Genomic DNA, 26,620 nt, shown 5'->3' on the forward strand with positions numbered 1-26,620 from the left:
GACACACTTAGTCCCACGCTCACAGACCGGAGCTAATGACACCACTGCCTCCACCGGGGGGCGGGGGACAGTCTGGGGTCGGAATTCAGCTCCGGATCTAAAGCCCAGGGCTTGCTTTCCAGGAAGTTTCTCACCTGCATTGTCTCCGCTGAGTGTCAAGGGAGAGACTTTGTGCGCGTCTATGCATTTTTTTCTCAAATGAAATATGTCTGGAGAGCAGGAGTTACAAGCAATGACAATACCCTAAACTTTATTTATTTATTTCATAGGCAAATAAATGTATAGACGTTGTCTTTTTTAAGTATACTTTTTATTGTTGATAGAATTACAGATATCTCCCATTTTCCTCCCTTTAACCCCCACCTCCCAGTCCCTACCCCCGCCCCCCGGTCTTCCCCACACTGTGGCCCATGTCCACAGCTGTGTCTATCCTATATAGTAAAAGCCTAGTATGCAAATAGACTGGATAGTGGAACAACCGGTGGAACGACTGGTCACTATGATGTGCACTGACCATCGGGGGCAGACGCTCAACACAGGAGTTGAGCCAGCTAAGATGGGTGCCAGCAGCACTCCCCTCCCGCCATCACCCCGAAGATCAGCCCTAATTGCTGGCCAGGCCTAGGGACCCCACATGCATGCATTTAGTGCACCAGGCCTCTAGTAAGTATACAGGTTCTGTGGTTTATCTCTTCGTGTCCCTCAGCCCCACATTAAGGTATGGCAGTCTGGTCCGTGCCTCCCTGCTTCGGGTCTTATTTTGTTGGTCAATTCATTCTATTCATTAGATTCCACATATGAGTGAGGTCATGTGATACTTGTCTTTCTCCGACGGGCTTATTTCACTCAGCACAGTGCTCTCCAGGCCCCTCCCTGCTGTCCCGAAGGTTAAGAGATCCTTCTTTTTACAGCTGCATAGTACTCCATGGTGTAGATGTACCACAGCTTCTTATCCACTCGTCTGCTGGTGGGCCGTGGGCTGTTTCCAGATCTCAGCTATTGTAATTTGTGCTGCTATGAACATAGGTGTTCATTCTTTCTGGTGTTTTTTTTTTAAAGGATATATTCCCAGAACTTACATATTGTCTTTGCCTGGTGGGATCAATGGTGACAGACAGGTCCTGTCCCGCAGCTCCAGGAGCCTGGTGAGTCTGGGCGTGAAGACGCTCCCTCCCTCCGCCTCGGCCTGGACTGAGGGTGAGAGATGCCCAATCTCAGAGCCATGGCTGGGCTGCAGCGGAGGGGCGAGCTTGTTATTAAAGCTCATTCTTTTCTTTTTTAATATATTTTATTGATTTTTTTAAAAGAAGAGAAGAAGGGAGAGGGACAGAGAGCTAGAAACATCAATGGTAGAGAAACATCGATCAGCCACCTCCTGCACACCCTCTACAGGGGATGCGCCTGAAACCAAGGTACATGCCCCTGACCGGAATTAAACTTGGAACCCTTAAGTCTGCAGCCGACGCTCTATCCACTGAGCCAAACCAGTCAGGACAAAGCACGTTCTTTAATAGCATGACAGCGAGCCTAGCTGGTGGGTCAGGGCTGGAGTGTCATCCCTACACCAGAACAGCTGTGGATCCGATTCCCGGTCAGGACACAAATGTTGTGGGTTCAGCCCCTGGTGATATCTCTCTCTCTCTCTCTCTCTCTCTCTCTCTCTCTCTCTCTCTCTCTCTCTCTCTCTCTCCCCCTCTCTCTCTCATCAATGAACATATCCTTTGATGAGGAGAAATAAATAAAAAAATAACATGGCCCTGGCCAGTGTGGCTCACTGGATAGAGCGTCGGCCTACGGACTATAGGGTCCCATGTTCAGTTTCGGTCAAGGGCATGTACCTTGGTTGCAGGCTCTTCCCTGGCTCGGGCCCTGGTTGGGGCGGGTGCAGGAGGCAACCAATCAATGTGTTTCTCTCACATTGATATATCTCTCTCTTTCTCTCTCTTCCACTATCTCTATAAATCAGTGGAAAAAATATCCTTTGGTGAGGATTAAACATGACAGCGAAGGGTGAACACTGTGTTGGCAACAAAACCATTTTTTATGTCCACACTTCATAGTTTGGTTGTCTGGGGTTTTTTAATGAGGTCCTATTAAAGCAAGGCTAACCCTTATTGATTAAACCTCTATCTCTACTGTTTGTATAAATGTGACTCTGGAATTAGAAAACTCTAAAGTGACAATTGGTTTCATTGTTTCGAGGTGAATCAATAAAAGAAAATGGTTTTAAATGACTGCTGTTTTCAGAATCACCAGAACAGCCGCAGGTCACGTGACTGAAAAAGGCGGGATGGCTGTCACCCCCCGGTGCTTGGGAGTTTGAGTCAGATGAGGGACAGTCAGTGTCACTGGGTGGGCTCAGTGGGCAACCCCAGGGCAGAGGTCAGGGTGGAGGAGTGTCTATTTGGGGATTGCTTTCTCTTTCCTTAAACAGGCGGTGTCATGTACAGCAGATTTGGGAGAGGGCGGGTGAAAGAGTAGGTGTACATGATTCAAAGTGTTATATACTGTATATCTGTATTGATTTCAGGGAGGAAGGGAAAGGGAGAGAGAAAGAAACATCAATGATGAGAGAATCATGGACTGGCTGCCTCCTGCACACCCCACACTGGGGATCTGCCTCCTCCCCCTCCTCTTCCCTTCCTCTCTCCCCTCTTTCTCCTCCTCCTCCTCCTCTTCCTCCCTTCTTCCTCCTCCTCCTCCCTTCTCCCCCTTCTTCCTCTCTCCTCTCCCTTTCTCCTCCTCCTCCTCCTCTCCCCCCTTCCTCCTCCCTACTCTCCCTTCCTCCTCCTCCTTCTCCTTCTCCTCCTCCTCTTCCTCTCCCCCCCTCCTCCTCCTGGCAGGCCAGAGCAAGAGGGAGCTAAGTTATGCAGCTGCAGGCCAGCCCTCAAGGGCTCCCTTTGGTTCCCACAAAGCTATTGAAGTGCTTATTTTCCTCCTGAAGAGACACAAACAGCTGCAAACTTCTGTAAACACTTTAGAAATGAATCTGGCGCTTTGGCCTCTCAGCGGTGCTCAACGGCGACAGAAAAATGTCTAATTAGTGCAAGTGGGAAGAACGGCCCCTGGGCCCCTCCACCCAGGCTCCTTTCCAAGGAGCTCAAAGGGCCTTTGTCCGCGGGTCACCCTCTCTCGGGCTTTTGTGCTGGGTCTGTGGAGAGTGGGGGCAGGGGATAGAGGAGCCATGGCGTGTCCAGGAGGAACCCTGGTGTTTGCAGCCTGGGCCCAGGTGTGGGCGGGCCAGGGCAGGGGCCGCTGCCCGTCTCCGCAGCCAGTGATGCTGCTCGGAGTGGCGGACGGAACAAGGTGCTGAAACGGCAGGTGCAGACAGTTCGGTGATGAGCCTCCTGGGTGTCGGCTCATGACTTTATTCCCTTTTCACCCTATTGAAACCCCCTGACACCCGCCGTCTCCTTACACACGGCAGTGGGGACACACGAATTGCCTTTCTCCCATTCCCCCCAATTCCCTGTCCTGTGCACGGCCCCAGGAGGAGCCAGCTCCGTGCTGAGCGTCCCCGTTCTCTGAGCCTGGAGCAGCCAGGCCTCCACCATAGCACCTGTCCTCTCACTTTCCCAAGGACCTAGAGAAGGCAAATCCATAGAAACGGAAGTAGAATGGTGGTTTCCGGGGCTGGAGAGAGTGGGACAGGGGTCAGTAACTAAAGTTTAGAGGGTTTTTGGTTTGTTTGTTTGTTTGTTTTAAATGTATTTTTATTGGTTTCAGAGAGGAAGGGAGAGGGAGAGAGAGATGGAAACATCAGTGATGATCAGCTGCCTCCTGTATGCATACCCTGGGGATCGAGCCAGCATGTGCCCTGACTAGAATCAAACCCGGGACCCTTCAGTCCACAGGCCAATGCTCTATCTGCTGAGCCACACCAGCCAGGGCAAATTTCGACTTTTGTATTTGCCAGATGAAAAGTTCTGGATCTGATCCACAGCCATGTAACTGCACAAGACACCAATGATCTGGACACTTAAAATGGTCAGGAGGGTAAATATTATGTTCTGACCACAATAATGATAATAACAATAATTAATAATATAAGGAAGAAATATGGATTTGAGTTTCCTCCTGACTCTGACCCTTTTGACTTTGTAACTTGGAAAGTCATGGAACCTCTCAACCTGTTTCCTTATTTCACTTGGACTTTTTAGTGACAATAAAATGAAAAGAGATAGTGATGGTAGAAGCCCGAAGTTCTGCAGAAAGTGTTTCTGTGTGCCCCGAGGAGGAAGGTCCCCAGAGACAGCTGGGCAGACACAGAACCACCCCTTTCTTCTTCATCTTTTTAACAAATCCTCACCCAAGGATCTGCTTGTTGGTTTAGAGAGAGAGGGAGGGAGAGGGAGAGAGTAACATGGATGTGAGCGAGAGACATCCATTGGCTGCTTCCTGCACGAGCCCCAACCAGGATTGAACCCGCAACCTAGGCATGTGCCCTGACTGGAAATCGACCCTCAACCTTTTGGGTTATGGGGTTGATGCTCCAATCAACAAGCCAGAACTGTTTGCCACCTGTTAACTGACAGTTTACATGTGAACCAGCTCTTCAGACAGACGTTTTCCTGATCCACCCAATCTGAGTTCTGAACATCAGAACTCAGTGGTTCAGTTGGAAGGAAGAGGCTCAGGCAAATGCAGAGCATGGCTGTGTTTTCTATGAAGGTACGCACGCTGCTGGAGGGGCCACACGAATGAGAAGGCAGGTTTGCATGCTGTCCTCATTCCTGGATCTTCGGTCTGCTGTTGCCCATAAATCTGTTTCAGCTACACCCTCCTTCCCGGTCGTCTCTGTCCTGTCACTGGCAAACTTTCTGTTTCTTAGCTCAGATGAATAGATTTGTTTTCAAGCCAGGCCAGAGAGCCGTGAGCCCGGCATTAGGCGGGTCCTCATAGCTTAGACGTGAGCTGCCTGTGAGGGGCAGACATAGGGTCAAGGTCAGGGAGGTGGGGTCAAGGTGTGCAGGCATAGAAACATCAATGATGAAGAACTCATCACTGACTGGGGGCCCCTGGACAGATGGGGGGTCAAAGTCAAGGACAACATCACGGCTGCTTTAAAGGGAGCCATGGCTCTTGAGCAGTGGTAACGATGGGGCCCTTGGAGGATCAGACAAATGACATCTCCTTCCCCTCCTGAGTTCCAGAGGCGGAAAGAGGTTCTTCAGCAAAAGGCTTAGGCGGACAAGAGACTAAGCTCTGGTCCAGCTCTGGTGCAGGCTGTTGGAAGAGAGAACTTTGTACGTAGTGCAGCTCGGGGTCTGCTCTGGGGTCCGGGATCCTGTGGGCATCTGACTCGTCACAGGAAGGAGTGGCGGCTCTCTGATGAGACGGTGCATGAGAGGAATCTGCGAGAGAACCACCAGGTCTCCCCCGACGTGGGGCCAGGGGTGGGGCAGGAAGGAGCGACATGATGGAGAGGAGGGTGGGAAAAGGGGGGTGTTCCATGCTCACCTGTCGTGTAATTTCAGGAATGGAATGGGGAAATAGAGAAGTATTGTCATTCTCGCAGCTGAAATGGACTTTTCCTTAAGTTTTTTCTTTTGGCTCAGTTGCCTAATACAGTCTTTCTTCTTCCCACCTTCCCTCCCTCCCTTTCTTCCTTTCTTTTGTTTATTAATCCTCATTCAAGGATATTTTCCCATTGATTTTCAGAGGAAGTGGAAAGGAGAGTGAGAGACAGAGAGAAATATCGATGTGAGAGGGACACATCCATTGATTGCCTCCCGCACACGCCCAACCACTGGAGCAAGGGATTGAGCCTGCAACCCAGGTACATGCCCTTGACTGGAATTGAACCCAGATCCTTCAGTTCCCGAGCCGACACTCTATCCACTGAGCCACACTGGCCAGGCACAGTGTTCCTTGTTTGATAAAAACACCTGAAGACCCGGCTTCCTCCCAGTCCCCTTCTCTGCAGGCAGGTGCCACGTCTCTCAGGCTCACTGTCCCTGTATGACCTCCAGGTGTCCCTGAAGGTCGCCATCCTCGACGGGGACAGTGCCACGGCAGCAGCCATCCTGTTCCTGAGTGACCGGCTCCTCTATGGGCTCGACACGTCCCACCAGCTCCTACGGGTGGCCAAAGCCCTGCACCGGCTGTGGCCCGCCACGCCCATGGCCCCGCAGCTGGTCATCCGTCAGGCCCGCGTGGCACTCAATGCAGGTAGGCGCACCTGCCCGCCCGTCCTGGCCAACTTGACCCTGAGGATGTGGCCAGCCCTGCCACGCCCTCTCGCCTGTCCCCCCTCCCTCCCCTGGCACAAAGACTGGCTTGCAGGGCCAGAGTGCAGAGAAAATTATGAAAGGGTGAGAAATATACACTGAGTGGCCAGATTATTATGATCTGGCCACTCTGTGTATATCCTATTTAATATATAATAAAGGCTAATATACAAATTGTCCCCTTGATCAGGAGTTCTACTAGTAGGCAGGCCAGCCAACCGCCGATGTTTCCTCTCCTGGCCAGACTGGCTGGACCCCACCCATGCACGAATTCATGCACCAGGCCTCTAATACTTTATATAATAAAGAGGTAATATGCAAATTGACCATCACTCCAACACACAAGATGTCTGCCCCCATGTGGACACAAGTTGGCCACCAAAGATGGCCTGCAGGGAGGACAGTTGGGAAGAAACAGGCCTGCAGAGGAGTGCAGTTGGTGGCAATCAGACCTGCAGGGAAGGGCAGTTGGGGGTGACCAGACCAGAAGGGGAGGGCAGTTGGGGTGACCAGGCAAGCAGGGGAGGCCAGTTGGGGGTGACCAGGCCAGCAGGGGAGGCCAGTTGGGGGCAATTGGGCAGGCAGGGAAGCGGTTAGGCATCAATCAGGCTGGCATGGGAGTGGTTAGGGGTGATCAGGCAGGCAGGCAGAAGTGGTTAGGGGCAATCAGGCAGGCAGGCAGGCAGGCAAGCAGTTGGGAGCCAACAATCCTGGATTGTGAGAGGGTTGTCTGACTGCCCTCAAGGGATCTCAGATTGGAGAGGGGTTCAATATTATTCTGTACTAGAGGCCTAGTACACAAAATTTGGGGGGAGAAGTGTGCAAAAATTTCATGCACTGGGGTGTGTGTGTGTGTGTGTGTGGCTGTGCTGTGGCTCTGGCTGGGCTGTGGCTGTGCTGTGCTGTGGCTGTGGCTGTGGCTGTGGCTGTGCTGTGGCTGTGGCTGTGCTGTGGCTCTGGCTGTGGCTGTGGCTGTGCTGTGGCTGTGGCTGTGCTGTGGCTGTGGCTGTGGCTGTGGCTGTGGCTGTGCTGTGCTGTGGCTGTGGCTGTGGCTGTGGCTGTGCTGTGACTGTGCTGTGGCTGTGGCTGTGGCTGTGGCTGTGGCTGTGGCTCTGGCTGTGGCTGTGGCTGTGGCTGTGGCTGTGGCTGTGCTGTGACTGTGCTGTGGCTGTGGCTGTGGCTGTGGCTGTGGCTGTGGCTGTGACTGTGGCTGGGCTGTGGCTGTGGCTGTGGCTGGGCTGTGACTGTGGCTGTGCTGTGGCTGTGGCTGTGGCTGTGGCTGTGGCTGTGGCTGTGGCTGGGCTGTGCTGTGGCTGTGCTGTGGCTGTGGCTGTGGCTGTGGCTGTGGCTGTGGCTGTGGCTGGGCTGTGCTGTGGCTGTGCTGTGGCTGTGATGTGGCTGTGGCTGTGCTGTGACTGTGACTGTGGCTGTGGCTGTGGCTGTGGCTGGGCTGTGCTGTGGCTGTGGCTGTGGCTGTGATGTGGCTGTGGCTGTGCTGTGGCTGTGGCTGTGCTGTGGCTCTGGCTGTGGCTGTGCTGTGGCTCTGGCTGTGGCTGTGGCTGTGCTGTGGCTGTGGCTGTGGCTGTGGCTGTGGCTGTGGCTGTGATGTGGCTGTGGCTGTGCTGTGGCTGTGGCTGTGGCTGTGCTGTGACTGTGGCTGTGCTGTGGCTGTGGCTGTGGCTGTGGCTGTGGCTGTGCTGTGGCTGTGGCTGTGCTGTGACTGTGGCTGGGCTGTGGCTGTGCTGTGGCTGTGGCTGTGGCTCTGGCTGTGGCTGTGCTGTGGCTGTGGCTGGGCTGTGGCTGTGCTGTGACTGTGGCTGTAGCTGTAGCTGTCCATGGCTGTAGCTGTAGCTGTCCATGGCTGTGGCTGTGGTCTGGATAACCCTGGTCTTTGGGAAGTTGATGCCTTTGCTCGTTGTCTTGGACAAGGAGCTGCACCCACCACTGCCCTAGGCAATGCTGGCTGCAGAGAAGACTGAGCTGCTGGGACAGGCCATGGGCTTTCAGCGTGCCAGGCCCTCAGTCCCCCGTGCACTCAGCTGGACCTCCATGTGCCCATGTCTCCTTATTTACTCTGCTAGAGGGAAGGCAGGGACAGCGTTGACCTTAGGAAAAGTCCCTTTCTTTCCGTGTCCCTGATATGCAGCATTTTATAGCATGTGGGGTCTGAGGTCCCTGCTCATGGCAGCAGGTGGCCATGCCATGTGGGGAGAGCCCTGTAGGGACACAGCTGGTGTTGCACCTTTGTGGTGTATGGTGCTGCTGTGGAGTGGGGTGGGGTGGGAATGGGGTGGGACCCATGTGAGCGGGACCTCATGGGGGTGGGGTCCCGTGGGGATGGGATCCCATGGGGGTGGGGTCCCGTGGGAGTGGGGTTCCATGGGGGGTTGATGCACTGACAGCTTTGCTTTACGCGTCCTAACTTTTGCCTGTTTTAAAGTTATTGTTATTGATCTCAGAGAGGAAGGGAGAGGGAGAGAGAGACACCAGTGATGAGAGAGAATCCTTGACCGGCTGCTTCCTGCATACCCCCACTGGGGACTGAGCCTGCAACCCAGGCCTGTGCTCTGACCCTCTGGGTGAGAATTGAACCCTGACCTCCTGGTTCAGAGGTCAATACTCAACCACTGAGCCATGCCTGCCAGGCTGATGTTTTGCTTTTGTTTGTTGTTTGGCTTTGCTATTTCTGTCCTGTCTCTGTAGAGCTGTGCTCCATGGAGATTGTCTGGTGATGGCCAGCATGGGGGCCCCAGGAGCCATGCCTTCAGGCCGTGTCCCAGCATGGGGGCCTCAGGCAGGGCCCGCAGGCCGTGTCCCAGAGTGGGGGACTCAGGCAGGGCCCGCAGGCCGTGTCTGGGATAAGTGTCCCATCTTACTCCCCTACAGTTGTGCTGTTTTGCCTTGAGGATGCTCTCCAAGGGGCAGAGAGACCTCACAGCCCAGTGTTGGGTGCTTATGTCCAACGCCTGCCCCTACTGTCTCTGGGCTGCACCTGCCCGGGCGTCCCGCGGGGACCGAGGAGGTGCCGTCTTGGCTGCAGGCTCCGTCCTGGGCCTTGGGGAGCCCTGCAGAGGCGGGGCTCTGCATTGTCACAGGGTGACAGGGGTAGTGTGATAGGAGGGGATGGCATGTCCCCTGTTGTCCCCGGACCCACCCTTCCTGGCATCCACCGGAAACACACCCCAGAGGCCCAGCGGTCAGTGTGGTGGGGGTTGGGCCTGCCCTGCTTCCAGAACCTCAGAGTGACGCCTCTCCCACCAGCCCCAGGTCCCACTCAGCTCCCTCCACACGGAGGCCTGCGCGTGTGGACCCGGCCACAGACAGAGGACTCAGCCGTCTGAGCACCTGAGACATGGCAGGTTCAGTCGGAGCCGCAGATGCGGAGGCACGTGGTCTGGGCCCAGGAGGCCAGCCGCTCTCTGTGCCGGGCAGGGTGAGCCGCGGGCTCACCAGGCGTCAAACACCTGCGGAAGCTGGGATCCTTCCAGGCCTGCTCAGCCCACCACGTCTCAGCGCAGCGTGCAGCTGCCCTGCGTTGGGTGGAAAACTAGATCAAGGACTGAAACGTCCAAGGCCCAGCAGGGCGCGTGCAAACCTGGGCTCCAGAGAAGCATGCCCAGGGCCGGGGGTGGTTGTGAGGGGGGACCGCCTGCCAGAGGCGCCTGAGGTCACAATTCACAAGCAGCACGGAGGGGCACAGCACAGACAGCAGTCAGGGAACGCGGCGCCCCAAGAGCGGAGAAGGACAGAAGTAAACACGAGAAACACGTGGCTTACAAGTAGTCTGCCCAGCCCAGCCGGCGTGGCTCAGTGATTGAGTGTCGACCCATGAACCAGGACATCAGGGTTCGATTCCCGTCAGGGCACGTGCCCAGGTTGCGGGCTCAACCCCCAGTGTGGGGCGCGTAGGGGGCAGCCGGTCCATGCTTCTCTCTCATCATGGATGTTTCTCTCTCTCCCTCTCCCTTCCTCTCTGAAATCAGTAACAATACATATTTTTAAGAATAGTCTGCTTAAAGCACAGGGCAGAGTAGGGAACAAGCATGAATTTACTGGAACAGTTTAGCCGGAGGAGGAGACACGCGAGTCCCAGCCCTCACCGAGGAGCTGGCCGGCCCCACACAGGACGGCGGTGCGTGACCTGCCTCAGGGGCACCGGGCAGCGCCAGGGGCACAGTGTGCCACGGCACCGAGGCCGGGAGGCCTTAGCGACAGTCCCGGTCACATTTCACGGGTTGAGAAACAGCCTCGGGAGGTGAGGCCCTCCTTCCTGGCAGCAGCCAACCCCCGCGGGAAGTTTAGAAAGAACCTCCCACGCCCCCGAAGAGCCCTACCCGACAGTGAAGCCTGCAGCCAGCCTGCTCGCCCGCCTGCCACGCTGGCCCTCGGAGGTCGGCCACGCCACGCAGGTCGGGATCCGTGGTCCGTCCTTACGCACGACCCTGACCGTCATGTCAGACAGGACATCCCCACTCCCCGCCGCCTGAGAGCCCGTCCTCTCCCTCTTCTGTGCTGACGGGGCTGATGTTGGACGGACATGCAGCTGTGATGTGTCCAGGGTAGACTGTGTGTAAAGCGTGTGCTTCTTTTCAGGGAAACTTTTAAAAGCCGAGTACATCCTGAGCAGTTTGATCCGCAGCGAGGGAGCCGCAGGTGAGAGCGCCCGCATGCCCGCCTCCCCCTCAGGCCTCGGCTCCAGCCGAACAGCTTCAGGACCTGTGCTTTTTCATGTGTATTTTTAATCCTTACCCGAGGATCCGTTTTTTCAATTGATTTTAGAAAGAGAGGAAAGGAGAAAAAAGAACATCGACGTGAGAGAGAAACAGATCAGGTTGCCTGCTGTACGCTCCCAGACTGGGAATCAAACCCACAACCTGGGCACGTCCCCTGACCGGGAATCAACCCACAGCCTCCTGGGGGTACGGGATGGCACTCCAACCAACGGGCCCGGCCAGGGCGGACACTGACTCCCCCATGAAAGCAGTCCCCGGGAGGCAGTTTGAAGCACAAACACTGACCCACAGCCCTCAGTGTGGCCATCACCACGAGCATACAGCATGCACTTTTCTCATCTACTCACTGCACGCACACAGAGACATGTGTACACACGCATGCATGCCCACACACAAGTCTGCACAGACACATGTACACATGTGCATGTGCCCTCAGAGAGACACGTGACTACACATGTGCACTTGCCTGCACACAGACATGCATGCACCTGCACACATGTCCAAACTTCTACATGCCTACACACCGATATCCACATGCACGTGTGCCCACACACATGCCTGCACACACATTGTCCACACATACCCACATGCATACAGAGGTATGTACTTGTGCACCCAGGTACTTGTGCATGTCCACACACATACGCCTGTGCATGCACATGTATGCACACATGATCACACACACCGGGATTAGAAGTTGGGTGAACACAGAGGTGACATGATGGGAGGGTGTCCCAGTGGGTCTGAGCTGGCGGCTTCCATGCCTGCCTCCCTCCCACTCTGCTCGTCCGTGGTCTCAGGGGGCCTCTCCCCAGCCCAGGCTCCGCAGAGAGAGCCACAGCCCTGTCCTGCCCAAGGGAGGAGGGGGGAGGGGAGGGGTGCAGGGGCGGAGGGGGAGGGGTGCAGGGGCGGAGGGGGTGAAGGGACAGATGAGGAGATGGCAAGGGAGGAGCCGCCCTGGGCTCCCTGGGGCACAGGGGTGCCCAAGGGCTCCGGGCCTCCATGGCAGTGGCTCCCGGCCGCCATGCTGACGGAGGCTCCCTGTCGCAGGCTCCTGGCTGTACAGACACGAGAGCGACAGGGTCCTGGTGCAGTCCGTGTGCGTGCAGGTCCGAGGGCAGATCCTGCAGAAGCTGGGTGAGCCCCCTGCTCTCCCACTCGACCACCCCGCCTGGCAGGGAGGGGTCTCACGCTGTCTGGTTAACCTGCCCCCTTCCCTCGGGCCATCGAGCGGAGACAGCCCCCAGAGGCCGAGGCGACCATGGCTGTGAGCATCGCCTGGGTTCTCAATGTCATCCAGGGTCTGACCTCAGGCCAGCAGGTCTCCCCACGACCTAGCGACATCTCACTCCTAACCCCTGACCCTGACAGTCCACCCTGCAAACGCTCAGAACCGGGTGAACTTCATAAGCGAGAGCAGCACTGGCAGGAGGGCTGCCCCCGCGGGTGCAGAGGATTCTCCGCCTCCGTGCCCACCTCGGGGGCTTTGGTCACCCTGTGCTCCCGGGGAGGGGCTCATGGGTGCAAGCCAACCAGGCGGTGCTGTCCACCAACCCCTCTCCGCCCACCGACCCCTGTCCACCGACCCTGTCTACCCGCCGACCCCTGTCCACCAGCCCTGTCCACCGATGACCCCTGTCCACCGACCCTGTCCACCGATGACCCCTGTCCACCGACCCTGTCCACCGATGACCCCTGTCCACCGACCCTGCCCACCGATGACCCCTGTCCACCGACCCTGCCCACCAATGACCCCTGTCCACCGACCCTGTCCACCGATGACCCCTGTCCACCGACCCTGCCCACCGATGACCCCTGTCCACCGACCCTGTCCACCGATGACCCCTGTCCACCGACCCTGTCCACCGATGACCCCTGTCCACCGACCCTGCCCACCAATGACCCCTGTCCACCGACCCTGTCCACCGATGACCCCTGTCCACCGACCCTGTCCACCGATGACCCCTGTCCACCAACCCTGTCCACCGATGACCCCTGTCCACCAGCCCTGTCCACCCGCCGACCCCTGTCCACCAACCCTGTCCACCGATGACCCCTGTCCACCGACCCTGTCCACCGATGACCCCTGTCCACCGATGACCCCTGTCTACTCGATGACCCCTGTCCACCCGATGGCCCCCACCCGGTGCCTGTCCGCCTGACGTGCTGAGGACGCTCCTTTTGGAGGTTTTCAGGGTGTCTTGTCTGAGGGCAGACTCTAGTGGTCCCCCTTTTCCAGGGATGTGGCATGAAGCAGCGGAGCTCCTTCGGACCTCGATTGTGGGCTTCCTGGCGCTCCCTCAGCCGGATAAGAAGGTGGGCCGCGCCCGTGTCTCCTGTCTGTTTGCCCGGGTCCTCTCTCAGGTTGTCAGCGTGGCCCGCGCACAGTGCCTGGCTCAGCCAGTTTCTGTGCTCACGTGTGACTCTCCCCCCGCCTGACCCCGTCCTCTTCGCTTTGGCTCCGTGTTCAGCAGGAGGGCAGCCCCGTGGGAGCGTCCGAGTCCAGGGGCAGAGACGGGCTCACCGTTTCCATCGAGTCGTCACTGGGGACAGAGAGCAGGGCTGCATCCCTGCCCGAGGCCTAGTGTCTGTGACGCCCTGGTTCTCTCGGCTGTGGGCACACGCCCCAAGCTGCCCGGTAGCCCACCGCCTCGGCAGCGGGGCCTGGACCGTCAGGCCCGGGCAGCCTCCTCGGACACGCCGGCTGCACACCAGCTGAGCCCAGCTAGCAACCGTGTGCTCCCACGGGCTCCTTGCCTCAGGAGTCACAGCTCGGCGCCCCAGGCTCTGGCATCCGATCAAAAGCAGTTGCAGGTCCCGGTCGTCACACTGAGCTAGGCCGTGGTTGGCGTGGGGGGCGGGAGGCCGGGCGTGCGGGAGCCAGCGTGATGGGAATCTGTTTCCTCCCAGGGCGTCTCCGCCTCCCTGGGGATCCTGGCCGACATCTGTGCATCCATGAGTGAGCAAGACTACGAGAAGTTTAAGAACCACCCCCACGTGGCTCTGGTAACTGACTCTCCGGTCAATCCCGGGCCAGGTGGCAGCCCCTATGGACGGTTGGCCCTGCGCTCCGCCTGGGAGCAGAGGGGGTGGGGGAAGCACAGGGCCTCCCCAGGGCCGGACCTCGGGCTCCCAGTTCCCCAGGGACCTGGCGCTCTGGTGTTCCAGCCTGGCACCCTGTCTGCTCAGACAGACATGGGCGAGGGAGCCGTGACCTCACTGCAGCGATGTCCTCTGGGAGCTCGCTTCTAGCCCTCACTTTCCAACCTCGCCGAATGCAGCGCCCACACCGGGCCATCTCAGCGACCAAGTAAAGAGCAACAAGTTTAAAACTCATCGTCTGTTCACATGTGGAGCCCTGCCCTTAGCAAGAATGACTTCTGATAGTTACACGTGGTCGCAGCTCAGAAAGGCTGTGTCTACCTATGTGATCTCCAGGAGATCCTACGAGCAAAGCGCCTGTCCCCGTTACAGAGGAGCGGCGAGGTCCGGAGAGGCCACCAGGAGGCAGGGCCGGGCTCTGGGCTGAGCAGGCCCCGTGGGGACAGTGACTTGCTCCGTCCTGCATGGAAGTTGAAATTTTTAAAAATATTTTTATTGACTTCAGAGAGGAAGAGAGAGGGAGAAATATCCATGACGAGAGAATCATGAATCTTCCACCTCCTGCAGGCCCCACACTGGGGATCGAACCCGAGACCTGGGCCTGTGCCCTGACTGGGAATCGAAATCTGACCTCCTGAGGCCCGCCGCCGGGCGGAAAGGGAGATCGCTACAGGAGCCTGATGTCGCGACTAAGTCCTGAGTGACGGCAGTCACGCGCTCAGCGCTGTGCGTGCCGCTGAGAAATCCAGCCGCCGCTCTTGCTGTCAGACAACAGCGCAGGGCTCCTCCTCCTCCCGGGCCTCTCACTACAAGCATCTCACCTTCCCTGGTGTCTGACCGCTCCCTCAGCAGGAAGGCAGTCCGTGGCAGGCTCCCTGCGTGTCCCTGTGCCTAACAGTGCCTGGCGCACAGAGGCAAGCAGCACGTGTTTCCAGAACAAATGGGGACCCTGATTGCCACGAGATCATAAACTCTCCACGAAGAATGCCCCGGAAGCCAGCCAGTAACGTGGCTGCGAAGTGGGCCTAGTCCCCCAGGGGGTCTGTGGGGAGGAAGCCGCTGGCACCTGAGCCCCTCCCACGCGGCTGGACGGAAGGCTGGGCCAGGGGGGCGGGGGAGCCCCTCTCCTGGCACAGCTCTGAAACAGTTGGCTGGCAGCTAGGGCGTCCCTGGGAACCTGGAAGAGAAGCGGGGGGGGCGGGGGGGGGGGGGGCCCCCCGGGGGTCACGATCTGTCTTCGGCTGATGGATAAACAACCGTGGGCACCGCCCGTGGCCCCCACTCTCTTCCAGGGCCTGACGAGGGACTGTGCACACCGCCTGCTGTTGGCCGCTGAAGCCTGCAAGCTGGCTGCTGCCTTCAGCCCCTACACGCCCCTCTTCGTGCTCACAGCCATGGTGAGGAGGCGGGGGGCCTGGACGGATAACGCGGTCAGATGCCGTGTGGGAGATGCCTGGGCGGGTGGTGCCCTCCTGGTGGGGGCTCCCCAGCCCCCAGAATGGCCCTCCCAGCCAGTTGTTTGATTGATTGATTGTTTGTTAATCCTCACCTGAGGACATTCTTCCCACCGATTTTTAGAGAGTGGAGGGGAGAGAGTGAGGGAAACATTGATGTGAGAGAGACACATGGATTGGTTGCCTCCTGCATGTGCCCAGAATGGGGCTGGGGATCAAATTTGCCCCAAGACCCTTCAGTGTGAGGGCAGACGCTCTAACCACTAAGTGTGCCAGCCAGCCCATAGGAGCCTTTTTAAAACACACCTTCCCAGGCTCCCTCAACCCTGTATATGCAAATTTCTGGGATTCCCAGAACACTTATTCTTGAAATACTACTCAGGTGACTGAAATGCACAGGGGCGTGTGAAAGCACTAGCCTATCACGTTATTATTATTGGATAAAGCATGTTTAAACACAGCAGCTTTATTTGCATAGAGAAGCTTTCATGTCCATGTCCCAAGTGTAGACTCTGCTAAACCAACAGTAGCAACAAATGTAAGTAACATCTTTAATCAAGGAGTCTGGAAGGAGTGGTTCATAGGCATCTCTTAGCAGCCACTCAGACCTCCTGGCCCCCCTCCCCAAAACCAGAAAGACCTCAGGTTCTTTTTTTATACATAACTAGAGGCCCGGTGCACGAAATTCATGCACACGGTCCCTCAGCCCAGCCTGCACCCTCCAGGAGCTCTCAGGGGATGTCCTACTGCTGGCTCAGGTCACTCCCCGTGGTTCTCTGCTCTCTGTGAGCCTGGGGTCTTGCTGCAGCCATGGAGATGAAGCCCCATGCCCTCCTGTCTGCTCTCTGCCTGCTGCCATGTGCCATTCAAAGGAAGCCCCAATGCCCTGCAGGGTGCTCTGTCTGCCAGGCCTGGGGCTTCCCTGCTGCCTCCGCACTAAGGAAACCTCCATGCCCTGCTGTCCAGGCTCTGACTGCCATGACTGGGGCAGATCAAAAACCCTTCTGGAGGCAGATCCAGTCTCGCTGCTCCTGTGGACAGGCCAGGCACTCCAGCAGTGGAGCTGAGGGAACTGGGCGCTGCCATCTTGTGGCAATGGGGGCTGCCATTTTGTCGTGGAGTGATGGTTAATTTGCATATTACTCTATTATTAGATAGGACTAGTGAGTGACCTGGTGCACGAAATTCACGCACATTAAAAGGGAATTAATTAGAGGGAATATTTTAATATAGCTATTTGCCCTTTCTCTATAATAGAAGTGTCAGAAACTAAAGAAAATTAGTAAAATGTATATGAAAATCTTCCTCCTGTCAGAGTGTGGGGCACGCTGCAGGACCCAGAGTCAAGTCCCCACCTACCCACATGCACCTCGAAATAGTGAGAGACCCAGCCCCCGCCAGCCCCACCTCATTGGGCTTGATCCAGACCTGGCGGGGCCCATCCCCATCAAGCCTCAGGTTGCCTGGCCCGATGCCAGGGCGGGGGGCACGGCCTGAGGTCCCCCTGCCCAGGCTAGCAGTGTACCTTGAGGTCCCCATCAAGCCTCACCAGGCGGTGGGTGCAGCCTCAGGTTCCCCAGCCAGGGCCAGGGCAGGGGGCATTACTTGAGGTCCCTGTCAAGCCCTGCTGGGCGGGGGCGTGGCCTCAGGTCCCATGGCTTGGCACTAAGGCCTGGGGTTCAGCCTCAGGTCCCCTGGCCCAGCCCAGTGTCACACAGCCTCAAGTCCCTGCTGATTGCTCGTTAAAGCTCGTCAAGGGAACTCAGCCTCTGCTGTGAGTGCAGCCATCTTATTGTGGCATGATGGTCAATTTGCATATTCCCTCTTTATTAAATAGGATATAATGTTATGGATTTCAGAGAGGAAGGAGAAAGAGAGAGAAACATCAATGATGAGAGTCACTGACTGGCTGCCTCCTGCACCCCCACCCCTACCTCCCCACTCCCCCACCCCGGGGTGGAGCCCACAGCTGGGCCTGGGCCCTGACCGGGAATCGAACCTGACGCTCACCCGGCCGGACAAGACCTCGGGTTCCTCACTGGTCCTGTGGGTCTCCCCCGGACGGCGAGGGCCCGAGGTGGCCCACACACTGTTCATCTTCCCACACGCCTCACCGCTGTCCTCCAGGAGCGAGAGGTCTCCCGCCTCACCTGCAGCTCCCAACGCCACGTCTACCTCTGTGCTTGGTGTCTTCCCAGAACATCCGGGGCGCGTGCCTGCTGTCCTACGCCAGTGCGGGCGCCTGTCCCCCGGGGATGCGGCCGGCGTGTCTGCGAGACGCCAGAGAGGCCTTCGAAATCGGCCTCCTCAGCCAGCGCGGGGACGAGCCGGTGCTGGGGAGGCAGGGGCTGCACGGCTGCCTCCGGGCCGCGCTCGGCCTCTGCACGGCGCACCGCCGGCTCCAGGGGGACACGGGGCCGGGCCGCGCCGCCCGCCGGCTCTGCCGCGAGGCCACGGGGAAGCTGTACGCCCTGGGCGCGGCCGCGGCCCCGGGCCCGGTGGCGCTCTCCCGGGAGATCCTGCGTGGCGTCGCGCAGGTGAAGGACCTGCTGCCGGTTCGCAGCTGCCCGAGTTGGGAGGACGGGGCGTACGTCCCTGCGGCCTTCATGCGTGGGCTGGACAGGCCCCTCCTGCGGGCGCGCGTGGCCTTCCGGACGGCCCTCCAGGCCCACGCGCAGCACCACACCTCGGTGTGTGGGGCGTTTGAAAGCTTCTGTGGAGACAAGAAAAATGAACAGGAGGATGCAGGCACAGGCGTCTGCATCACGGCACTGAAAACAGACACCCGGGGCCCGGACACCGAGAGTGCGGAGGTCGGGCCGTGCAGCCACCCAGGCAGGGGACTGTCTCCCTCCCCGCCCGCTGGGAGGAGTCTGGAGGCGCCCCAGCGGGCGGGGAGGAGGGCCTGGATCCACCCGGACCCAGACGCGGAGACCGAGGCTGCGTCGCCAGGCCATGGCAGCAGGGACGCGGCTCCGAGCGGCAGCCGCAGCGCCAGCCCCTGGAGTAGGCTGTCGGGGCGCAGCTTCTCCTCCAGCTGGGAGGAGGTGGACACCCACCTGGACAGCAGGTCCCCCAGTCACATGCCCGGCCGGGGACGCCCTGTGGACACTCGGGGGCCTGCTGCCGGGGCGGGCGGGCCGGGCAGCCCTGGGAACAGCGCAGCTCTGCATGCTCTGTCTTCGGAGCTTCGAGGTCTCTCTTTCCTGGAGCCCGAGGACGGCCCTTCCGAGTCCTCTCGGAGCCACATGTCCTCGGCCACCTGCCCTCCTGGGAGCAACGCGGGCACTCATGTGCCCTCCGGGGCGGGGCTGGCGGAGGGAGGCCCAGAGGCGAGGCGGGCAGGCACAGCCCCAGGCCCCGGAGGTGCCTCTGCTCAGGCCGGGCCCTCACTGGGGTCTGCGTTTGGGTCTCCTGGTTCCCGTTGGCCCCAGAGTGTGGCCACACAGCCTTCTTTCCAAGAAGAAGAAACCTTTGAGATCATGGATGAGTGCCCGGCGGCCGGGGGCGGTGCTGCACACGGGGCTGGAGAGGAGCTGGGAGCGGGATGCACACGAGTAGCCGGCCCTGCGTGTAAAGGGAGCCCCTCCCGGGGAGCCCCGGAAGAAGCCGTGGAATCCCACAGAGTTCTGGGCGATTCTCTGGGTGCTGCCATGTCACCGTGGCCCGTTCAACATCTGGAATCAGTACCCAGCGGGGGCCCCGTCCAAGAGCAGCAGGTGGACCCTGATGCCTCCACTGTGGACGAGGGGGGACAGCTGCTGGACCCCACCGGGCCGCGTGGCTGCCCCAGGCCGGGCACTGCGAGGCCGCCCCCTGCCTCCGGCAGCCACGAGGCCTGCACCACCACAGAGGAGGGGAACGAGCCCGCCCACGTGCTCAGCCTCAGCGGCAGCGGGAGCTCCAGCTCCTCCTGGGGCAGCTGGTGGAGGCCACCCACTGCGTCCAGCGGGTCCTTCGAGGGGAGCACGCCCTGGTCCTTCCTGAGCTCCAGCGAGAGTTCCTTCACGTCTTTGGTGGGAGAGACACGGCAAGAGATGCTCGAGGCTCGCACACTGCAGCCCCATGACCTGGAACAGCTCCTGGCAGGCGTGACACATGACTGGCTGCTCCAGAGGCTGGAGGGCACAGGGGTGTTTAGGCCCATCCAGCTGCACCAGGCGTATGGTAAGTACACAGCCTGTGGCAGGTGCATGGCCCCGGAGGGGGGTACATGGCCCGGAGGTGGGTACATGGCCCCGGAGTGGGTACATGGCCCGGAGGTGGGTACATGGCCCAGGAGGTGGGTACATGGCCCCGGAGGTGGGTACATGGCCCCGGAGTGGGTACATGGCCCGGAGGTGGGTACATGGCCCCGGAGTGGGTACATGGCCCGGAGGTGGGTACATGGCCCAGGAGGTGGGTACATGGCCCGGAGGTGGGTACATGGCCCGGAGGTGGGTACATGGCCCCGGAGGTGGGTACATGGCCCCGGAGTGGGTACATGGCCCGGAGGTGGGTACATGGCCCAGGAGGTGGGTACATGGCCCCGGAGGTGGGTACATGGCCCCGGAGTGGGTACATGGCCCCGGAGTGGGTACATGGCCCCAGGAGGGGGGTACATGGCCCAGGAGGTGGGTACATGGCCCGGGAGAGGGGTACATGGCCCTGAAGGGGGGTACATGGCCCCGGAGGGGGTACATGGCCCCGGAGGGGGGTACATGGCCCAGGAGGTGGGTACATGGCCCCAGGAGGGGGGTACATGGCCCAGGAGGTGGGTACATGGCCCCAGGAGGGGGGTACATGGCCCAGGAGGTGAGTACATGGCCCCAGAGGGGGGTACATGGCCCCAGGAGATGGGTACATGGCCCCAGAGGGGGGTACATGGCCCCGGAGGGGGGTACATGGCCCCAGGAGGTGGGTACATGGCCCAGGAGGGGGGTACATGGCCCCAGGAGATGGGTACATGGCCCCAGGAGATAGGTACATGGCCCCAGAGGGGGATATATGGTCCCGGAGGTGGGTACATGGCCCCAGGAGATGGGTACATGGCCCCAGAGGGGGGTATATGGCCCCGGAGGGGGGTACATGGCCCCAAGAGATGGGTACATGGCCCAGGAGGGGGGTACATGGCCCTGGAGGCAACCGGTGATCAGAGAAGGCAATGCCTCATCACACCTCTGCTGGTGCCAGTGCCAGCAGCTCAGGCTTCAGCCAGCCCTGGTTACCTGAGCCTTGGGTGGCCCTGGGTGGCTAGGGGTGTGAGGGGACTGAGGGACTCTGGAGGTAGGCTCCCTGACAGGGCTGAGGGGACTGGGAGCCGCCATCTTGTGTCTGTGGGTGCCGCCATCTTTGTGGGTGGGGCAGTCAGTTAGCATATTTCCTCCTTATTGGCTGTGGGCACCACCATCTTTGTGATGATGTGAGGGTCAATTAGCATATTCCCTTCTTATTAGATAGGATTTATTGACTTCAGAGAGGAAGAGAGAGGGAGAAAGAGATAGAAACATCAATGATGAGAGAGAATGGGGATGGAACCCAAAACCCAGGCATGTGCCCTGACTGGGAATTGAACCATGACCTCCTGGTTTACAGGTTGACACTCAACCACTGAGCCAGGTTGGCCAGGCTGTTCTTCATTCTTTAAGGTGAAGACAGTCCTTATTTCTTCATATCTTTTCCTTTTCCAGGTGAGTTCATATCTTTGTACAGTAGCTATATTTTCTCAAGTAATTGTTGAGCTTTTCCAAATTAAACAAGACAAGGAAGAGAAGCTGAGGGAGTGCTTCAACATGTAATCTAGGATCCTGGGAATGCAGGGACCGCTGAGGTAAAGCATTATGTATTTCGGTCCACAGCACCTGGCACATGTCATCCAAAGAAGATAAGCCCGTAGCACATGCTCCAGGATGTCTCTGAAGTGTCCCTGGTCAGCCCGGCCGGCGTGGCTCAGTGGTTGAGGGTTGACCTATGAACCAGGAGGTCACGGTTCGATTCCCAGTCAGGGCACAGGCCCGAGTTTCTGGCTCAGTCCCTAGTAGAGGGCATGCAGGTGGTAGCTGATTAGTGATTCTCTCTCTTCATTTATGTTTCTCTCTCCCTCTTCCTTCCTCTCTGAAATCAATAAAAATATTTTTAAATAAATAAATAGCCCTTTATTCTCCTCTCATTTCATCCTGAAACCCTAGCCTTATCTTCATGTTGCCTCCACAAACAAGATTCTATGAATCAAAGGCTAGTCTTTGTCTTATTTGTGAAGCTCTGCTTATTTATTGTACTTCACTAACTTTTATTAGTCTCCATGGAAGAGGCTAACCTTTGAGAGATGTATACAGAAGCTGAGGATTTCAGATCAGCTGAACTAGGCCCTGAGCCATTTCAGCTGTACTCATGACTGTGCCGTCCTGGCATAGGGAGGAGCCCAGATCCGTTTTCACTGCTGTTTTTCCCAGATGCTCTTTTGTTGAAATATTCCAAGAAATCGGAACTGTGGACTGCCCAGGAGACTGCTGTGTACCTGGGGGACTACCTGAAGGTGACGAAGATGGGCAGACAGAGAAACGCCTTTTGGGTTCATTATCTCCATCAAGAAGAAGCGCTGGGAAGGTACTGACTGACATCATTCATGGGAAAGGGCTGATGATCCAGCCGGTGTGGCTCAGTGGTTGAGCATCGACTATGACCTAGGAGGTTACAGGCTTGATCCCCAGTTAGGGGGTGGGTGGGATGCAGGAGGCAGCTGATCAGTGATTCTCTCTCATAACCAGTGTTTCTATCTCTCTCCCTCTCCCTTCCTCTCTGAAATCAATAAAAATATCAACTTTTTAAAACATCTTTGAGTGAGGATTTAGAAAGAATAAATGCTGGTAAAAGTCTAGTTCAACTCTGAAAGCCACACTTTGAGTAAACAAATGAGCCTGTGAAAAAGGCAGGACAACCATCTTAGGCCGGAGATGAGGCAGCCCAGGTGTGGACCTGAGCGTGAACCCTGGACACCTGCCCGGAGGGCGGGGCGGGCAGCGGTGAGGCGGGTGCGAGGGAAGGGGACAGGTTCAGAGGCCCCGCGAGGAGCCGGATGCGGAGGCCGCCTCGGGGGCCACCAGCGGTTCTGTCTAACGGCAGGTACGTTGGGAAGGCGTATAAGGAGCCGAAGGCGCTGTGGCTGCACTTCTCCGACGTGGAACGTCAGGGGACCGCCCAGCACTACGTGATGGAGTTCAACAAGCGGCTCTTTGAGCAGAAGATCCCCTCCCAGCTCTTCTACGTGCCCTCCGTGGTGTTGCTGGTGAGAGGAGCTAGGGCTGGGGCGGCCCAGAGACACCTGTCAGGCCAGGTTTCCCTCTTTAATACGTTCTTATTGATTTCAGAGAAGAAGGGAGAGGGAGGGAGAGACACATCAATGATGAGCCTGGCTGGTGTGGCTCAGTGGATAGAGGTTGGCCTGCACAGGTTTCTGGCTTGCTCCCCAGGAAGGGACATGCAGGAGGCAGCTTATCCATGAGTTTCTCTCCTCATTGATGTTTCTCTCTCTCTCCCTCTCCCTTCCTCTCTGAAATTATTAAAGATATATTTTTTTAAATAAAAAAAAAAGAAACATCACGGCCCAAGTTTGACATGAGCATTCGGTGAATGAAGAGTAACTGCAGGTTCTATGGTGTTCCGTCCATGTGACGCACTTCACATGCAAATGAGGGAGCCAGGTCCGGTCGCCCATGTCCTGAGTGGCAAAGCCGGGTTCACAGAGCCCCTGCCCTCGCCGTAGGTCACATGGCCTCCCCTTCTGTTTTCCAGATTTTAGAGGACGAGGTGATAAAAGGGTGTGTCAGTGTGGAGCCTTACATTCTGGGGGAGTTTGTAAAATTATCCAATAACACAAAAGTGGTGAAGACGGAGTACAAAGCCACCGAACTCGGCTTGGCTTTCGGCCACTTCTCCTATGAGTTTTCCAACCACCAGGATGTCGTCGTAGACTTGCAAGGTGCGTGCGCAGAAGCGTCCTCTTCCTCCGCAGTGCTGTCCGCGTGTACGTGGGAGGCTTTGCAACTGCCTGTACTCAGCCCTCTTCCACAGATTGTGCGTAGCCTGCTTGGAGTTAAATTAATTGATTTGAGCCCTGGATAGTGTAGCTCAGTGACTAGAGTGTTGGCCTGCAGACAGAAGGCTCCCAGATTCGATTCCAGTCAAGGTCACAGGCTTGGGTTGCAGACTCGATCCCCAGTGTGGGGCATGCAGGAGGCAGCTGATTCGTGATTCTCTCTCATCATTGATTTCTCTCTCTCTCTCTCTCTCTCTCTCTCTCTCTCTCTCTCTCTCTCTTTTCCTCTCTGAAATCAATTTTTAAAAAACTGTTCAAAATAAATAAACAAATGTGCATCTCCAATTTAAAAGAACACACACAGATGAAAGGTGACTTGGCTTTAAACAATTTTAATTAATTGATGGATTTGACTCTAGGGAGCAAATGCTGAGATGTCGGCTCCTCCATGAAGAGATGGGGCTCCCGTCTGTGAGGCTGGCCCCTGCCACACACGCCCACTTTCTAGGTTTCCGACTGAAAACTCTCCCACTTTCCTCCCTCCGCCTTTGCCTCCAGTGCAGTGCGTGGCTGCAGGCACCCTGGGGCGGGCGGGAGCCCGGACCGTGTGGCCTCAGGGCACAGAGCTGCTTCAGTCTGACTCCCTTTACGTTCTCTGCATTCACGTCTAAATTCTGTTTCTGTTCATCCAGGATGTTATTTATCAGAATTTATTAGCCAATCCTCTGCACTTTTTAAAAATTTTTTATTGATTTCAGAGAGGCAGGGAGATGGAGAGAGAGATAGAACCATCAATGATGAGAAAGAATCATTGATCAGCTGCTTCCTGATGAGGATCGAGCCCGAAACCCGGGGATGTGCCCTGATTGGGAATCGAACCCAGGACCTTTCGGTCCACAGGCTGACGCTCTATCCCCTGGGCACACCAGCTCAGGCTCCGGTTTGTTTTACTGCTACATGAGATTTATTATCACTACTCCTCTGACCACCCGGTCCTCTGTCCCACAGTGCCTGTCCTCACACTCTGTCCCTCATGTTATTCTCACTCGGGCTGCTTAGCTCCTGTCCATCCACGGCGTTAGCCCCACGAGCACTCTGGTGGCAGCAAGCTCGTGCCCACAGGCCCGGCCGAGCACTGTGCTGTAAGGGTCTGCGCTCGCTGACTGTTATGACACACGTGAAGATGCGCACGAATGACGGAGGACCAGGGAGTCAGTCCTGTGCTTCCATCGTGATGCAGCTGCATTTTATTCTCTCCGGGGCCTGGGGCACCACTCTTCGGGTGTGCAGCAGGAGACAGATCTCATTACCCAACATTCCGTTCTCCGTCAAGCCTCCCCCCCCCCCCCCGCCCCCGCCCCTCAGCAGGACTTTGTCACACGTGGAGCCCAGGGCAGCTGGGCTCTCTTTCTTTCTTTCTTTCTTTTTTTAAAATATATTTTATTGATTTTTCACAGAGAAGAAGAGAGAGGGATAGAGAGTTAGAAACATAGATGAGAGAGAATCATCGATCAGCTGCCCCCTGCACACCTCCTATTGCGGAAATGCCCGCAACCAAGGTACATGCCCTTGACCGGAATCGAACCCGGGACCTTCCAGTCCGCAGGCCGACGCTCCACCATTGAGCCACACCGGCTTCGGCACGCGGGCTCTCTGTGTTTTACTAAGCGTGTAACTCTTTCTGGGACGCGTTGCGGACGCTCCAGAGGCCTGGTCCTCAGACCCGTGCTTCCCCGCAGGCTGGGTGACTGGCGACGGGAAGGGGCTGCTCTACCTGACGGACCCCCAGATCCACTCACTGGGCCGCAGAGAGGTCACCACCAACTTTGGGAAAAGGGGCATCTCTTACTTCTTCGACCACCAGCACGCGCAGTGCAACGACATCTGCAGGCGTCTCTCTCTGACAAGACCGCCGACTGAGACACCAAACAGCCTGTAGGCTTTCTGGGCCGCAGCAGCCCCAAGTCACCCCCGGGGCAGCCCCCTCAGGTGCGCAGGTCAGCACAGCCTGGGCCGGGCCTAGGGCCTGGGGTGGGGGGGGGGGGGGCTGGCCAAGGATTGCGAGAGGAATTGATGAGTCCATTTCAGGCTCACACTTAGACCCGGGACAGACCTGGGGTCTCTCTCCGCCTTCCACTTACCCCAATGAATGTCTGTATGTCTACCCCCTTCTTGGTATTTGCTTCTTAAGAATCCAGACTAACATGTTTGTTAAAGAAATAGGCCCTAACCATTTTGGTTCAGTGGATAGAGCATCAGCCTGTGGACTCAAGGGTCCCAGGTTCGATTCAGGTCAAGGGCATGTACCTTGGTTGTGGGCACATCCCCAGTAGGAGGGGTGCAGGAGGCAGCTGATCGCTGTTTCTCTCTCATGGATGCTTCTAATGCTCTATCCCTCTCCCTTCCTCTCTGTAAAAAAAAATCAATAAAATAAAATAAAGTTTTAAAAAAAGAAATGGGGAAAAAGTCATTTTATTAACAAAATAAAGGGGGAAATTATAATATCAAATGATACAGAAAAAATACTTATAATTGAAAATCAATTCATAGTGAAAAAACAAACAAACAAAAAAGCGCTTTGTGCCTGGCTGGCGTGGCTCAGTGGTTGAGTGTTGACCTATGAACCAGGAGGTCACAGTTCAATTCCTGTCAGGGCACCTGGGTTGTGGGCTCCACCCCCAGGGTGGGGCTGCAGGAGGCAGCCGGTCCGCAACTTTCTCATCATGGATGTTTCTCTCCCTCCTCCCCCTCCCCTCCTCTCTGAGGTCAATAAAAGTGTGTCTTTAAAAAGCGAGGTGCGAAGGGCAGGATGTCAGCGGCAGAGGAAAGGAAAGGAAATTCGCGGTGGCAGAGCGAGGGGAGCGGAGAGCGAGCTGTGCAGCTGCACAGGCTGCAGCCCTCGGGGGAGTGTGGCTAATCCTCGGGAGCCAGGGAGGCTTTGTCCGGCTCCCGCTCCGGTCAGGGCGGCGTCCCAGCGCCTCCGCCTGTCCCCGGGCACTGCCCGCCTGCGGCTGTGCAGCGGGACGAGCCGTCCGTCCCCGGGTCCCCGGCCGGAGCGCTTTCCCAGAGAAAGGTCCCGCGGCTGGG

General features: G+C 57.4%; 1 protein-coding gene across 3 annotated transcripts in view; it reads left to right on the plus strand.

Moving 5' to 3' along the window:
- Positions 1-25,890, plus strand: part of ALPK1 (alpha kinase 1) — a 62,641-nt gene extending 36,751 nt beyond the window's left edge. For 2 of the 3 annotated variants that reach the window (XM_045586020.1, XM_045586022.1), the window contains 11 exons: positions 5,973-6,171; positions 10,824-10,883; positions 12,014-12,100; positions 13,203-13,279; positions 13,874-13,969; positions 15,358-15,462; positions 17,718-19,686; positions 21,951-22,104; positions 22,621-22,783; positions 23,290-23,476; positions 25,273-25,890. In XM_045586020.1, coding sequence (XP_045441976.1) covers positions 5,973-6,171; positions 10,824-10,883; positions 12,014-12,100; positions 13,203-13,279; positions 13,874-13,969; positions 15,358-15,462; positions 17,718-19,686; positions 21,951-22,104; positions 22,621-22,783; positions 23,290-23,476; positions 25,273-25,472 — 3,297 coding nt within the window. In that variant the 3' untranslated portion in view covers positions 25,473-25,890. The remainder of the gene's footprint in view (positions 1-5,972; positions 6,172-10,823; positions 10,884-12,013; positions 12,101-13,202; positions 13,280-13,873; positions 13,970-15,357; positions 15,463-17,717; positions 19,687-21,950; positions 22,105-22,620; positions 22,784-23,289; positions 23,477-25,272) is intronic. The other variant, XM_045586021.1, reaches the window with a different exon arrangement.
- The last annotated feature ends 730 nt before the right edge of the window (positions 25,891-26,620 follow it).

This window comes from Pipistrellus kuhlii, unplaced genomic scaffold, assembly GCF_014108245.1.
Source record: "Pipistrellus kuhlii isolate mPipKuh1 unplaced genomic scaffold, mPipKuh1.p scaffold_m20_p_21, whole genome shotgun sequence".
NCBI classification, from domain to species: Eukaryota; Metazoa; Chordata; class Mammalia; order Chiroptera; family Vespertilionidae; genus Pipistrellus; species Pipistrellus kuhlii.